At 42.9% G+C, this 15,576-nt stretch overlaps 2 protein-coding genes across 5 annotated transcripts in view; both read right to left on the bottom strand.

The window, feature by feature from the left end:
• Window positions 1-15,576, bottom strand: part of PPCS (phosphopantothenoylcysteine synthetase) — a 1,013,452-nt gene that overhangs the window by 30,261 nt on the left and 967,615 nt on the right. The gene's annotated exons all lie outside the window — the stretch shown is intronic.
• The window catches only part of RIMKLA (ribosomal modification protein rimK like family member A), a 169,003-nt gene continuing 157,734 nt past the window's right edge, over window positions 4,308-15,576 (bottom strand). Inside the window, exon 6 of the mRNA XM_050799852.1 lies at window positions 4,308-14,038. Coding sequence (XP_050655809.1) covers window positions 13,548-14,038 — 491 coding nt within the window. The 3' untranslated portion in view covers window positions 4,308-13,547. The remainder of the gene's footprint in view (window positions 14,039-15,576) is intronic.

Raw genomic sequence — 15,576 nt, 5'->3', positions numbered from 1 at the left:
CAGTATTTTATTTTTCTAAATATTTCTTATTTTTTATGACTCATGAGTCACATAGAAATATGATTCTTAATTTCTAAAATAGGAGTTCTAAAACAACTTCTTTGCTATTGATTTCTAGCTTTATTGAGGTTCTATAACATACTGTATATAATTTTGATTTTTAGAAATGTTCTTTATAGAATGTGGTCAATATTTAAGTGTTCTGTGTGTGCTAGAAAATAATGAAGTTATTGGGAGCAGTGCCCCTTAAGTCAAGTTTGCTCATATTTTCAATTCTTGCATATTTTTGCTGACTTTTTGTTCATTTCTAAGAAAGGTATAAAATCTATCCACTAACATTGTGGATTCATCTATTTCTCCTTGTAGTCCTGTTAGTTTCTGCTTTATATATATGTGTGTATATATATTTTATGTATATACATATATTATATATGCATATATAATATACATATATTCTATTATACATATATTATATGTAATTATATATATATATATATTGTTTTGAGACGGAAGCTCACTCTGTCGCCCAGGCTGGAGTGGAGTGGTACGATCTTGGCTCACTGCAACCTCTGCCACCTGGGTTCAGGCTATTCTCCTGCCTCAGCCTCCCAAGTAACTGGGATTACAGGCATGTGCCACCATGCCTGGCTAATTTTTGTATTTTTAGCAGAGACCATCTTGGCCAGGCTGGTCTTGAACTCCTGACCTCGTGATCCACCTGCCTCAGCCTCCCAAAGGCTTGGGATTACAGCGTGAGCCACCGCCCCTGGCCTGTTTTTGCTTTATATTTTTTGAGGCTTTGTTATTAGGTGTGTACACATTTAAATATTATATTTTCCTAGTGAATGGAATTTTTTGTATTATGAAGTGTGAGTCTCTTTATCTCTAGTAATGTTTTGGGCCTTAATTTTGATCTCATATTAATATAGCTGCATTCACTTCCTTTGGGGCTGGATTGCTTGTTACCAGCTAGGTGTCATTACCGTTCCCTTCATCATTTAATTCTGCTTCTAAGGGGAAGCTTAGAGCTATAGTTCTCAGTATTCCTCTCCTTTTATGATTCTGGATAAAATTCTGTCAATGAGGACCAACTGCTCAAAATTTGGAAGCTGCATAAGGAACAACCATTTACCTTCCTGCGAATCATCCACTGTTGTTTTCCTGGATGCGGATTTCCTGTGAAAGCAGCTTGTGCCCTTTGCCCCCGATCTTGATCACCCAGCTACTTCAAAGATTGTGTATGCCTCTTATTCTCGATATTAAATAAATTTCTTTATTCAAAATGCCTAGGGAAGTTTCTGTTTTCCTGACTACACCTTGACTGAAACTCTTGATATTTCTTCAGACAACCTTTTACTTCCAAACAATCTGTATCCTTAGAGGTGTTCTCACTATGTTATGAAGGCTGGATTTGAACTCCTGGGGTCAAGAGATCCTTCTGCCCCAGCCCCCTGGGTAGTGGAATTGGAGCAGGCACCACTGTGCCCAGCTCTTAATGTTTGTGATGCATCTCTTGTAAAAATAATATGATTAAGATGTTTTTATATCTGTCATTCTTAAAGAATCATTTAGTCCATTGTTTACACACTAAATGATGTGGGTTTTTAAAAGTTATTGGAGTTTAAATCTATGGTCTGATTTTATGCCTTCTATTTGTTCTGCGTGTTCTGTTTTTTTCTTTTCTTTCTTTTGGATTGATTACATATTTTTTCTCTTTCCATTTCTTCCACTCTGCAAGTTCGTAGTTTATATTCCGTGTTTCTATTCTTTTAGTGATTGCCCCAGAAATCCAAGCATTTGTTTCTTACTTAACAAAATTTAAAGTTATTTAGGAAACCCTCATCCCTGACAATAAAAGGTCTTTAGAATCTTTTAACTACATTTACCTCCCCCCAACTTATACCTTCTTATTATTTATTTCAAATATATCTTAAACTCATGTCATAATTATTTTGTAAAGTCGTCGTATTCTTTTCACATCTTCCATCTTGGCTCACATTACTGATAAATATTTTAGTACTTCCTATAGTGAGGGCCTAAAGATGGCAAATTCTCAGATTTTCTTTCTTTTATTAATTTGAAAGTGTTCTTATTTTGCCCTAATTTTTTTTTTACTCTTCAATGAAAATGTATTTCATTTTTATATATGATTTATTGATGCAGGAAATAATCTCAGTTCTGAACAGCTCTACAAAATGTGGTTTACTTGGCCGGACGCAGTGGCTCACGCCTGTAATCCCAGCACTTTGGGAGGCCAAGGCGGGTCGATCATGAGGTCAGGAGATCAAGCCATCCTGGCTAACATGGTGAAACCCCATCTCTACTAAAAATACAAAAAAATTAGCCGGGCATGATGGTGGGCACCTGTAGTCCCAGCTACTCGGGAGGCTGAGGCAGGAGAATGGTGTGAACCCGGGAGGTGGAGCTTGCAGTGAGCCAAGATTGCACCACTGCACTCCAGCCTGGGTGACAGAGCGAGACTCCCGTCTCAAAAAAAAAAAAAGTGTTTACTTGACCCCAAAGAGTATAAGTAGGTTGAAACGAGCCAGGATTTCTGGTGATGCTGTGGGTTCCCTATAGAGTGTCTCTTATCTTCCCACCTGGTAATCACATCTTTCCTAAGCGTCCTCAGCAGAATTCACAAGGGTGGAGCTGAAGGATCATCTCTGAAAGGCCTGATTAAAATTTTCCACTAGCAAGCACATATGCACTGTTACAAATATATCATATCGTCTATGAATCTTTATTTAACACAAATTCACTGAGTTGCTGTTCTACGCTCTCACTATATAGCATTTTATCATTGCACTCTATGGCTTTCTGCTCTGCCACAGGGCCTCAGATGACCAAGATTGGAACCAAACTGCTCTACCACCAGAGGCCTTGCCATGTCCCATTACAGATACACATTGTACAAATGAGGTGTCCCTGTTCTCATGATGACTCTGTGAAGTACGACATTTCTCAAACACAATAGGTCACACAAAACAAACAATTGGCAAAGAAAATGCTTCAGAAAAGATGGTGAAGCATTATTTGGATGACAGAACCATGCAATCATTTTGCCAAACAGAAAACATATGTCTTTGCTAATATTCATCAATATCAGTGCAATGTGATAGAGATAAATATTTTATATTATGTACATACATACACAAACACACTTTTAATAGCTAATATTTAAATAAGCACTTTTTAAAAGCACATGAACAAGGTTACTATTGGGAGCAGGATGTAAAACCAGGATTGTATATTATAAGCGTTTTCCCATGCACACCTTTTTCAGGATTGTGTATCTCCCAGAACATCTTAATGAACATGGCAAAAAAGAAAAATAAAAGTTTTCAGTGAAAAAAGGTGGTTCATAGTTTAAAAGTCAAGTTTTACCACAAGAAACCAAGTTGGAGGTAAGGGTTGAGGAAGGTAGCAGCCAAAAATGACCACTGTAGTTTTGTTTTATTTTGTGTGTGTGTGGTTTGAGCAAGTGGTTGGCATTGTGCACTCAATTGAGGAGGCCCTGAAAGAGGGGCAGGTTTGTTGGGGAAAGATAAAAACATGAATTCAGCTTTAAACATGGTGAATTTGAGACGCTTATCAGATATTCGAAGAGAGATGAAGGGTGGGCAACTGGATATGCCATCTGACATTAAGAAAAGAAGCCTGGGCCGAGCACGGTGGCTCACACCTGTAATTCCACACTATGGGAGTCCAAGGCGGGTGGATCACCTGAGGTCAGGAGTTCAAGACCACCATGGCCAACATAGTGAAACCCCGACTCTACTATAAATACAAAAAAATGAGCTGGGCGTGGTGGTACACACCTGTAGTCCCAACTACGCAGGAGGCTGAGGCAGGAGAATTGCTTGAACCTTAGAGGTAGAGGCTGCAGTGAGCCGAGATTATGCCACTGCACTCCAGCCTGGGCAACAGAGTGAGACTCTGTCTCAAAAAAACAAAAAACAAACAAAAAAAAGAAGCCTGGGTTCAGAGATAAATTTGAAAGTATCATGTACATGCTAATTAATACCAAGGAAATGGAGATCATGTAGGGATGAAACCCGCAGCTAAGGAATAGAAAGCCTAAGGAAACACTGGAGGAAACAACATTTAATGGAGAAGAGGTGAACCCAGCACAGGAGGCTTATGTAATTTCAGACTTATTCAGACTACTCATTCAAAGAATTCCTATAATACCTTTCACCCAGATCTCCCAAATGTTAACGTCTTACCACATTTGCTTTATTTTCTATCTCTAGAAACCCATTATTTTCCGAGCCATTTGAAAGCAAATTGCAGACATGATGTCCCTCTATCCCTTGATATTTAATGTGTATTTTCTAAAAACAAGGACATATTCTTACATATTCTTATTGGAACAATCACCAAAATGAGGAAATTGACATTGATATGATACTATCAGGCAATACAGTACAGACCAGTTGTCTTAATCATGTCCTTTAGAGCAGAAGAAAATCCCTGGACAGGCAGTGTGCTCAGCTGCTACTTCTCTTTAGTCAGAGGAGTGCCTTTCGACGTGGCACAAGTGCTGCCACTCCAAGGTTCCCTGACCCATCTCATGAGAATTTCAGCCAGAATTTTCTAACAAAAGAAGATGCTTAGGCCCTTGGGGAGCTCTAAAGAGCTGTGATTCACCGAGAGTACAGTAGGCGTAAGGCTGGTGGAAGAGTGATCATTTTTGAGAGAAGCCTCTCCCCAGATTTAAGAAGTGCTATTAGTGAAAGCAACAGCTGCAGGAAAAGCAGCGGGTACCAGCGTGATAGACAGGTGGGTGCCAGCAGCATGAAGCTGGGAGAGTCCCAGAGGGAGACCATGTGACTCTGGGAAGTAGAAGGGGAAGTGTCACAGGCTTATTCTTTGAGGAGAGGAAATCCCAAGATCCCACAACTTGGGAAGGCATCTGCAGCCAGCCTGAATATCGCTCCACCTGTGCCCCTGCAGCATGGTTCCTGCCAAGGCCACCGTCAAGAGGGTAGGAAAGCCATCAGCAACCTTTCCAGAGTACTTCCTTTCCCACCAAATATTGCTGGTCTACCATGCAGCTAAATGCAGTTCTCTGTGAGACAATGGGGGAATTTGAATATGGACTGGGAATTAGATGGTATCAAGGGATTATTGCCAATCTTACTATTTGTGGTAAAGGCAAATGGAAATGTCCTTTTCTGGGGAGTTTACTATTCTCTCCACTTTTGTGTAGTTTGACGATTTTCATGTAAGAGAAGAAACAAACATAGGCCACATTCCCCAGTGTTTTGGTTCAAGGACAATGTGAATGGTACATAATGTCATACCCCAAATTATCCTTGGCTGCAGCAGTCAGGCACTATCCCTTTGATGTTCTGACCTCAGTTTGGACCCCCTGACCCTCAGAAGCTGGGGAACAGCCTTAGTTCAAGGGTCTTGGGCCTTGTTTTGACTGTAAGTTAGTCCCCCAGGGTCTTATCACTGCTTCTCCCAGGAAGCCTCTTGAAATGTCAGGTAAACACAAGTCCTGAGGGCCCTGCCTGACCTGTCAGAGTTCTTCTGGTGAGTACACAGATTCTTTCAATCCCCTGAGACCCCTCACTGCACCACACAGCCATTTGAAACAGCTTTCAGCTCTCACTTGCTATTTGAATCTTAATTCAAATGTCAGCCCAGGAGAGCATGCTGAGCAGGCCCGTGACAAGCTCACGCCATCTGCATTAGTATTTTCCTCCATCATCTTGACAGTTGAGAGTTGGCAGTATTACAATTCAGACGGCACTCTGCGTTTGAAAGGAAAATTATAGTTTTTCAGAATGCAGCTGGTGTGCAAGTGAATAGGGCGAAGTTTCTTCTGTGAAGCCTTTTCCTCATTTTATGATATGAAAATAATAAAATGTAGATTCAGCATGTGATTCTTACTTTACAAGAACCATCAAAAGGCACAGAATTTTGGGGACAAAAGCAAACAAAGCATTCTGTTCCATAGTAGTAATTTTAATAAAAAGCAAAAACAGCAAAACAATCATTTATAAATGATTTCTTCTCTGTTGGAGAAGTTAACACTGTTATTGCTGTATAAACCACTTGGAAATGAGCTATTTCAGTGCCTAGTTAAGATGTATTCTTTCCAGCACATTTTCATTTTGCCAGTTGGGCAGGAAAAACTTCAGTCCACTTTCCTGGAGGGAATTTAACTGAACTACTGCCCACAGGTAACAGTGAACTTTACAAATCACTCCAGTAAGTTTAGTAGCAAAGTAAACATCTTTCTCAAGGGCTAAAACCACAGAAGTTAGACAGAACAAGCAGAGAAGCAGTCTTTTAGGTGTTAAACTTCATGCCACTTGTGCACATTACTCTAGGACACTTGCTTCTGAGAAATACAACACAAATGTTACCTCCCTGGAACTAAGATGTTTCAGTGCTTATGTGTATCAATTTCTTCTCTCTGTCGCCAGTGGCAGTGGTGTGCTGATAAATGTTTAACAACCAGCTCTGGGGGAGGGGGTCTTGATATAGAGTGTTTGCCAATCTCTGTGGTGTAAATACTCTCAGTAGGGCCGATTCTCCAGCTACCAATGGGATGTCACTGAATGGTCAGGTTGGGAAGAGATGGGCAATAGCACGCCATTATATTGTAGCACACCATACGAATACAATAGATGTCAGTATCCTCAAGAACATAGATAATAGTAAAATAACTAGGAAGTGATGAGTTTTGAGTATTTATTACTGTTTTTAATATACTTTAATTGTAGGTTAATATAATCTCTAATGGTCACTGTGGCTGTGTTTACCAACCAGCTTACAAAATTCCTGAAAATTGAACAATCCACTCTGTCATGGGCCAGTGCAGACCAGTTCAACACACCACTGGAACTCGAGCCCTCAAGGTGGGACTAAGCAAACCAGGCACCTGCCTAGTCCTGCCTCTACAGTGACCTTTATTAACTCTCCAGAATGATTAAGGGCCCCAGCTCTCCCCTTACAGGAGATCCGTGTTCCTTCTACATAGGAGATTATGGGAGTCCCACTCCGGATAGGCCCAGGACAGCAGAATTTTAGCTGCTTTATTGGTTAGTTCCATCTGATTTCAGGGCTGTCATCCCTGCCAAGTCCAGATGGTGCTGTCGGACTATCAGAGTTCCCCACACAGCCCCCTCCCCCCAGCCTTCTGCACTCCCCTCACCCTCTATTTGACAGGTTTAATTCACGTCCCTGGCACCGCCTCCTTCCATTTGATGCGAAGCCAGCAAACCTAATACAGGAAGAGCCAAAAAACCCAGGTGCTAAATCATCCAAGGTCAGGCTGCTTTCCAGGTCGGCTTTCCAGTCTCCCAGTTGTCTGAGGCAGTCTTTCCTCCAGGATTTTTCTTAGCCAAATACGTTCGCTATATCTTGCACACACAGCATCATAAAACCTCAAGGATGGATGGGACCTTCCAGTCATTAGGCCTGAACCACAGCATGCTTGAGCTGCCGCCAGCCCTGCCCCCAGCAGCTCTTTTTCCCAGCTGTAAAGCTGCTGTCTGCCAGCTTTTATCCCTTGGCACTGAGCCCTGATCTCAAGAAGGCGATGCTTGTATTCCTCACAGTGGGGGGAGCAAGAGGAAAGGAACCTATGGAAAGCCAGGCATGTGGTTAAGTGCGACACATTCAAGTTTATCACATTTATAGGTGACAAAATTAAAGTTTAGCAAGTTGAAGTAAAGTGTCCCTGGGTCACACAAGCTTTAAGTTATGTGGATTTGAACTGGATCTGACTCAAACTAGTACCATTCACATTAGTCCATGCTGCCTTCCAAAAGGTGTGCCCCTGGCAACGAGTGGTGAATATGGTCATTGTGATGCCTGGCTTGTGTCGTGAGAATAAAATAATGCATCACCTTAAGAGATGGCACTCGAATTCCCCTTGAGAGGGAACTGTCTTTGTCCAGGAAAATGCTTTTAATAAGTCACTCATGGTAAAAGGTGAAGTAGTGACGGTAAGGGTGTTGGCAGGAATCAAATTAAGAAAAGGAATGGCTATCCATCTGGCTGTATGTGAGAATATAAATGGATCTGCTTTGTCCCAAGGACAGGAAACAGGGACCACGTGGAGTGGAAGGTGAGTGGAGATTCCTCCATAGTATATAAAAAGAACATTCTATAAATGGGGTGCCGAGTCTGCACTGTTGTAGCATCTGCCATTCCTTCCCACGTCACTGAGACACACACAGGCACACACACTCACTCACTTGAATTTTGCTATGTGGAAATGGGCGAGGGAACTGAGCTTCATGTCTCAGCTGATGCATTGCAGGGATAAGACGCTGTTTAAAATGAGGTAGCAGAAGTGTGGAGTCAGCAGTGGCTGCAAAAATATGTCTCTGAGAAATCACAGAAATGTAGAGGTTCAGAACCAGAATCCAGTTATCAGACCTATCTGGATTTCAAGAGGCAGGGAGTCCTCAGCTGACATTTGGGTTACAACAGGGATGCATCTGTGCCTAATGTCTGGCTGCAAGGGGGACGCACTGTGGAACAGAAAGTAGGGGGAAACTTTTGACCTTGTTGCTGATTGAAACTGGAGCATGTGAATCAAACAGGATTTCTTTTTGGGTGTGCCTAATGCAGTAGGTTTAGGAGCTGCAAACCCTTGGGTTCCAGGACATTCCGCAGTGAGGGAACATTGGCTGAATTGGAGCCAAATAAGCTTTCAGTTAGCTTGGCATGGGCTTTCTTCCTCACATCCCACCACTGAAAGTGTGGGGTAGAGTTAAATGGTCTTGGCTGGTCTAAAGACGGTGCGGGCCAGAAGCCAGCTTGCATCATGGAAATATACATGCCTTTGGGGCTCTCACCTAGAAGCCATCCAAGTGCTGAACCCTTGACGGCTGGCACATCAACACCGTGTTGATCCAGAACAGAGGCTCATCAGAAGGGGAAGAGGCGGAGGGTAGGCCCAGGATGGGAGCATGTGCTCGATTCCAGGGAGGGATGGAGCTACCCCCGGCAGCATGCCAAAGTGGATGAGGAATCAGGTTGCCTGGGTCCAGCCTTGCTATTGACTGGCAAGTGACCACGGCCTCTGGAACTAAGATTCCCTATTTATAAAATGGGGGACTAGACTGGTCTCCAAAATGCTATTTCCATGATCTCAAATGGGGCTCATAAGCGACTTTCTTAGTGTGGCCCTGGAACCCCAGAGAACACCACACAGTGAAATTACCAAACCAGGTTGGAATGCCAGCACAGGGCTTGGGACAGTGCATGTTGGCACAGAAACTGTACCTAGACAAGGAAATGGAAAGGCTTAAAAGAAAGTTTTCACATTCAGCCCTGTGGTTTTAGGAGGGAGGGCTGCAGAGTCTAGCCATAGACCTGGAATGGAAGCATGATTTAGTTTTAGGAAAAGATTAAAACACTATATCCCTTAGAAGAATTGTCTTCCAGGTAACATTTTAAAGTAACAATCTGTACTGATCTTGAGTCTCAGAGGTAGAGTCAAAAATAGTCCCAGATCTAAGAACATTCACTTTAGGGACAGTGACAAATATGGCTATTTTCAGGGGCCTTCCCAAGACATCCACTCAGACTAATGGCAAACAGGCTTACCTCCAGTTACAAAGGAAAATATTAAACTGTAGTGACTTGACTAAGGTTGGATTTATTCTCTGACCTGACTCCTTAAACTGACCTGCTAAGGCTATGCCTGCACATAGTATGCCAGTTCATTAGACTCTGGGAGGGTCAGCTTTTATTTGGGCGGTCCTAAAACTCCCCAGGCAGCTGCTTACATCTTCCCCAGATTTGCATTCAGTGTTCTCAAGACCAGCATTCCTCAGGATTTAAAGAAGGGAGGAAGCACATCTCCCCCACTTCTCCAGGGTGGATGGAAATCCATGCATCTCATTATCTTTATGCAGAAGAGCTTCAAAGACATCTACTTCTAATCAATACATATTCATGATTCTTTCATTAAAACAGCCCACAGAAGAGCCATTTTTTCCCTCCTTCCTACTAGAATTCCAAATGATCCCAATTTTCTCTTTCTTTCACAAAACTATTCCAGACCTTTCCCTTTTTCCTTTCCTCCTCTCCTGGTCCCCATGGTCATGGAATCTCCTTTTAGCTGGAACCAGTGAGCCTGCAATTGTGACACTAGTGGCTTATGATCCACTTATATTGTTTCTGAGATCCTAAAGACCTAAAGCCCCAAATCCTCATTTTGGCAACCCCATATCTGATCAGAAAAACAGCATGAAGACGCTTTTCCCAAGTGCAGAATCGTATATTCTGAGTGACTGAGCTATTGGCATTCAAGTTTTGACCAGTTTCAAGATGCTACTACCAGATAATGGAAAGACCATATACAGACACTGCAATCTATGTTACATAAGGAAGACTTCGTTAGTTGGTATACAAGAGTGGAGAGTTTCAGGTTATATACGATACATCCAGAAGGCTGTTTGAATACACAAAGAGCCATATTCCTTTCAGGTCTTAAGTTTCCCTGGCTGGAAGTGAGGCCTCTGAGAAGCTGCATTCCTTTCTCAGGGTCCTTACCACTGTTCAGTGTGCTAATGCCAAGAATGTATGGCTTTTTTTTTTGAGATGGAGTCTCACTCTGTTGCCCAGGCTGGAGTGCAGTGGCCCAATCTCAGCTCACTGCAAGCTCCGCCTCTCGGGTTCACACCATTCTCCTGCCTCAGCCTCCCGAGTAGCTGGGACTACAGGCGCCGGCCACCACACCCGGCTAATTTTTTGTATTTTTAGTAGAGACGGGGTTTCACTGTGTTAGCCAGGATGGTCTCGATCTCCTGACCTCGTGATCCATCCGCCTCGGCCTTCCTAAGTGCTGGGATTACAGGTGTGAGCCACCACGCCCGGCCTGGCCTTTTTCTTTGTTAAGGAGTGATGTGAAACTGTTACAGATCAGATGTGGGAGGTGTTCTACTACCATTAACTTACATGCACCAGTATCACTTACTTACTTCAGCCTCAAAGAGGTAAACAAATGAGGCATTTTCTCTATCTGAATGAAACACGGAGACATAGAGTTCCTGTCATTGCACAAGGTCAGCTGTTCAAGCAGAGAGCCAGAACTAGGCTCTGGCTCTGCACCCCATGTTCCTTTAGCAGGCCTGTGGCCAGCTATGACAAGTATAGCCTGAGGCTCACAGAGCCCACAGCCAGCATGGTATGGGAAATCCTGGATTGGGGCTGGTTGTGGTCCAGCTGTGATCCAGCTTTCTCTGCTTCTAGACAGGACTGGTGCCAGGCAATGAAGCCAATGACTACAGATGTCACTCACAGCTGGAAAATGGGCCTCCTTTGGCAAAGGAATCTGGAGCACTCTCTAGCTGCTCTGCTCAGGCTGGGGCCCTGCTAGCCTCCTTTTAGATAAAGTGGGGAGACTAGATTCACACCAAACAGTGGAAATGAGGGAATGCAGCTTCCAGATGATCATCACTTGGTTAAGTTTGCACAGAAGGTGTAACCAGTTCCAGTGAGAACAAATCTAAAGCTGTCCGTCTTTTAAAGCCACCCTGAGTGGTAAAGATAAGGTACATGTCTTAACTTATATAAAGGTGAAGTATTATTTTTCAACTGTACAAGACACATTACTAGGGTTACAGTTCAGTGGCATGCACCTTATGTTGGACTGCATTTAAACTACAACTGTGTAGTGTGACATCTCCATTACATGGCACCAAACATTTGTCAATTGTACAACTATTACTTGGTGAGATCTGGTTTTAACTACAATACTTTAAAAGCCAATTTCTATTTAAATGTATTACGAAAAAATGCAATAGCTTAACTTTATACACATTTTACATTTCTGGCAGAATAAGTACAGTAATTTCTGCACCTGAATGGGTAGTGTTGCCTTCGAAGTAGTCACCTTGGGAAGACGTATGTTTATTCCAGTGAAGCTGACCTTACACAGAACATTTCTAGAACCCTCTTTAGAAACTGTCAACTTGTAAGGGTCTTCAGTGTTGGTAAATCTTTGTCCTTTAAGGGTAGATCTATTTTTTGAGGAATGATTTTTTTTTTTAACAGCTAAAGAGCATTAGAAAATAAGTCTGCTAAATAAAATGGGTGATGAAGCTCAGGATTACCTTGGTGGGCAGGAGGAGGGGTTGGATAAAACACAAGGTCTGACTATAAAGTTGCGAGGCTTTTTGCCTTGCATGGCTTCAAAGGTAACCCCAAAGGGGAACCCTAAGTGTTCTTAGCACATGCAACCTCAAGAAAATAACTCCAATTATGCTAACTCTTGAGTGCATATGTTCCAGTGTATTTGGTTAAAAAGGTATCTTTGCTTATTTTCAGTCATATTTCATATAAGCAGAAATGGAAAACTCCATCTCTGTGATTTCTCCCAAGGGAAAGATCTCATCTACTGCTTAGAGAATTAAAATAAAAAGCACTTGGTGTCATGTCTACATTAGCCCCGCCAAAATGTGCAATGAGTAATTCCTGATACCTGAGTCTTCCCCGTTTGGAAAAGTGGGTAAGGACAGGTGTCTGGATCCTAGGTAAAAGGAGAATTTCAAGGGGACTGGAGTGTTTCCAATGGCTCCCATCTACTCAATAGACTTACAACACACACTCATACAAGGAAACCTCCTACAGCTAAGCAGTACACAAAGTTTCAGTAGAGGAGGGGAAGAATGATGATCTCCAAGTAGCTTTCTATGGTAAAAACCCTGGCTTCTGGATGACAAGTGAACAGAGTCCATTGAAAAAGAAAGTCCATGGTGTTAGATTCTAGTACACGCTTAAGAAATAAAGTGTGTGGCCACTAGCTCATTGAAGTGCATTTCCAGCTGAGGCCAAAGGCAGCAAAGGTGCAAGAAGCTGCTAGAGCTGACATTAGTTGAAGCAGGGTCTGTAAATTCAGAGTGGCAAAGCAATTTGTAGAAAGGCCCAGTTACAAAGCAGGACATTTGCCAACCTGTGAAGTCAAAGAACGTTCAATCTCACTTTCTACAAAGTGCTTCATTGAAAATGCTAATGAGGAAGCTCCCTAAAACACCATATCCTGAGTGTCGGAGAAATATGGTCAAGATGGTGATTGATGGGGAGCAGAGATTGATCCTCTAATAGTGTTTGAACTGTGTATTTTCCAAGCATCACACACACACTTAGTGAAGAACCTATTACTGCAGTCACATTCCAGCTCGCCTGCACATGCTTCCATCCCATGCTTGCTTTTGAGTACATATTTCCATAAGCCATTTCGAGTTAATGGGTTCTACTGCTAAAAGTCCGAAGCAGCAGCAGGGTCAGTGCCTTAGAGTCGGCTGTAACATCCACGTGCTCACAGCAGACGTCAGTCTCATATTGATCAGTCGGGATGTTGTTCTTGGTGAGTGTTTTTATATTTGTCTTTGTAAAAACCACAAAGCTAGGCCATTTGCTTAAATCACCGTTAGAAAAAATGCTGAGTGCCCAGATGGGATTTCTAGTTTCTGTGCAAATGAAATCACATTAGTCCAGATTTTATTCACTCAAAACTACTAGGGAAGCAGTAGGATTTGGTTTAAATGCTGCCAAAGAGCAGGAATTCACTTAAGTTTTAATTCAGAAGCAATCCTGTTATTAATGTTGTAGCCAGGTTCGGACAGCATGGAGGGTGGGGCCCCCATTGTGCTTGCTGAGGAATCCCGGATCTCTCCCAGTTCAGGCTCACTTTCGCTAGAGGTAGACCCACTGTTGATGGTGTAGACGCTCTCTGCAACTCCCTGAGCTGAAGCACAGCCATCCGGCTCGTTCTTCTCCCTCGGACTCGACAGTCCTGGGAGGACAGCCATCTTTCCAGTCTGCCTGTTTGGCAGCAAGGACATGGTATAGTCTGCAATGATCCCACCCACATCTAAGTTGCATGCCTGGTCGAAGGCTAGGAAGCCAACATTAGCGTTTGCCTCACACACCACAAAGGAGCCATCGTCCATGATAAGGAGATCAATGCCACAGAAGTCCATGCCTAGGATGTTGGACACCTGAATAGCCAACTGCTTGCCTTGTTCTGTCAGCGGGCACATGACACCCACGCCACCTGTGGGGAAAGCACAGTGATGTAAAGGTGACAACTGAGAAGTCAGATGACTCTTCAAAGAAGAGACAGGGGTCTGCTCAGGAGGGGAAGAAAGACAGGCTCGATCATTAATCACAGAAGGTCTGGATGGAAATCACTACACCCTTCAGGAAAACAATACAGCCAATTTTTATCTAGTCTTAAAAATGCTGATTTCCTCTGACCCAGCCATCCCACTACCACGGAAATAATCCTATGGTACGGGGGGAAAAAAGCTTTATGCACAAAGATGTTAATGGCAGTATTATTTAAAATACAAATCATAGAGCCAGGTAAATGATGGGCACTTAATAAATATTCAATACATATTGAATGATGAAATGAAAAATTATAATCTAAATCTCTCACAGTAGGGAAAAACAGTGTATTGTACAGCCATTAATAATAATGCCAGCTGGGTAAAGTGACTCACGCCTGTAATCCCAGCACTTTGGGAGGCTGAGGTGAGAGGGCTGCTTGAGGCCGAGAGTTTGGACCAGCCTGTGCATCATAACGAGACCCCATCTCTACAAAAAACAAAAATAAAACTAGGTGGGTATGGTGGCTCGCTGTAGGGTTCCTCCTCCCCCAGCCTCCCAAGTGCTGCAGTCCCAGCTACAGTGGCGTGATCTTGGCTCACTGCAAGTTCCGCCTCCCGGGTTCACACCATTCTTCTGCCTCAGCCTCCCGAGTAGCTGGGACTACAGGCACCTGCCACCATGCGCGGCTAATTTTTTTTGTATTTTTAGTAGACACAGGGTTTCATTGTGTTAGCCAGGATGGTCTCGATCTCCTGACCTCGTGATCTGCCCGCCTCAGCCTCCCAAAGTGCTGGGATTACAGGTGTGAGCCACCATGCCCGGCCACAACTTACTGATTTTTAAGAAGAGAGATGGCACCTTCTGCCGTCTTTCTGTGCTGCCATAATGGTGCACATCAATGTCCTGGCTGATGCTCTCAAGGGCATCACCAATGCCGAAAAGAGGCAAACGCCAGGTTCTTATTAGGCCATGCTCCAAAGTCATCATCTGGTTTCTAACTGTGATGACAAAGCATAGTTACGTTCGCAAATCTGAAACACTGATGATCACAGAGCTGGGAAAATTGCTGTGAACCTCACAGGCAGGTTAAACAAGTGGGGAATGAATGGCCCCAGTCTGATGTGCAACTTCAAGATCAGAAAAATGGCAGAATAATCTGCTCCTATTCCATCAGTTTGGTTTCACTGTACTGACAACCTCAGCTAGCATCATGGCCATCATGGCCTGTGAAAAAGTAAGATGAAAACACACAGATGGGAAAATCCTGGGATTAATTTTCTAGGGATGTAATACATATTAATATTTATAAATAAAATGCCTCAATGGACCAAAAAACAAAAAACCAAAAAAACAGAGATATGGAAAGGACTGAGACAAAATCCTGAACCAAGGACAGAGAGACTGATTGCTCTTACTTTGCTAAAAAGCTAGGACTTCAGATTTGTCTCCAGTTAGTCTCCTTGGAAAGATTTAAGAATT

This window comes from Macaca thibetana, chromosome 1 (genome assembly GCF_024542745.1).
Source record: "Macaca thibetana thibetana isolate TM-01 chromosome 1, ASM2454274v1, whole genome shotgun sequence".
Classification (NCBI taxonomy): Eukaryota; Metazoa; Chordata; class Mammalia; order Primates; family Cercopithecidae; genus Macaca; species Macaca thibetana.
Note: the sequence above shows the minus strand (reverse complement) of the source record. Positions and strands in the feature narration are given on the sequence as shown.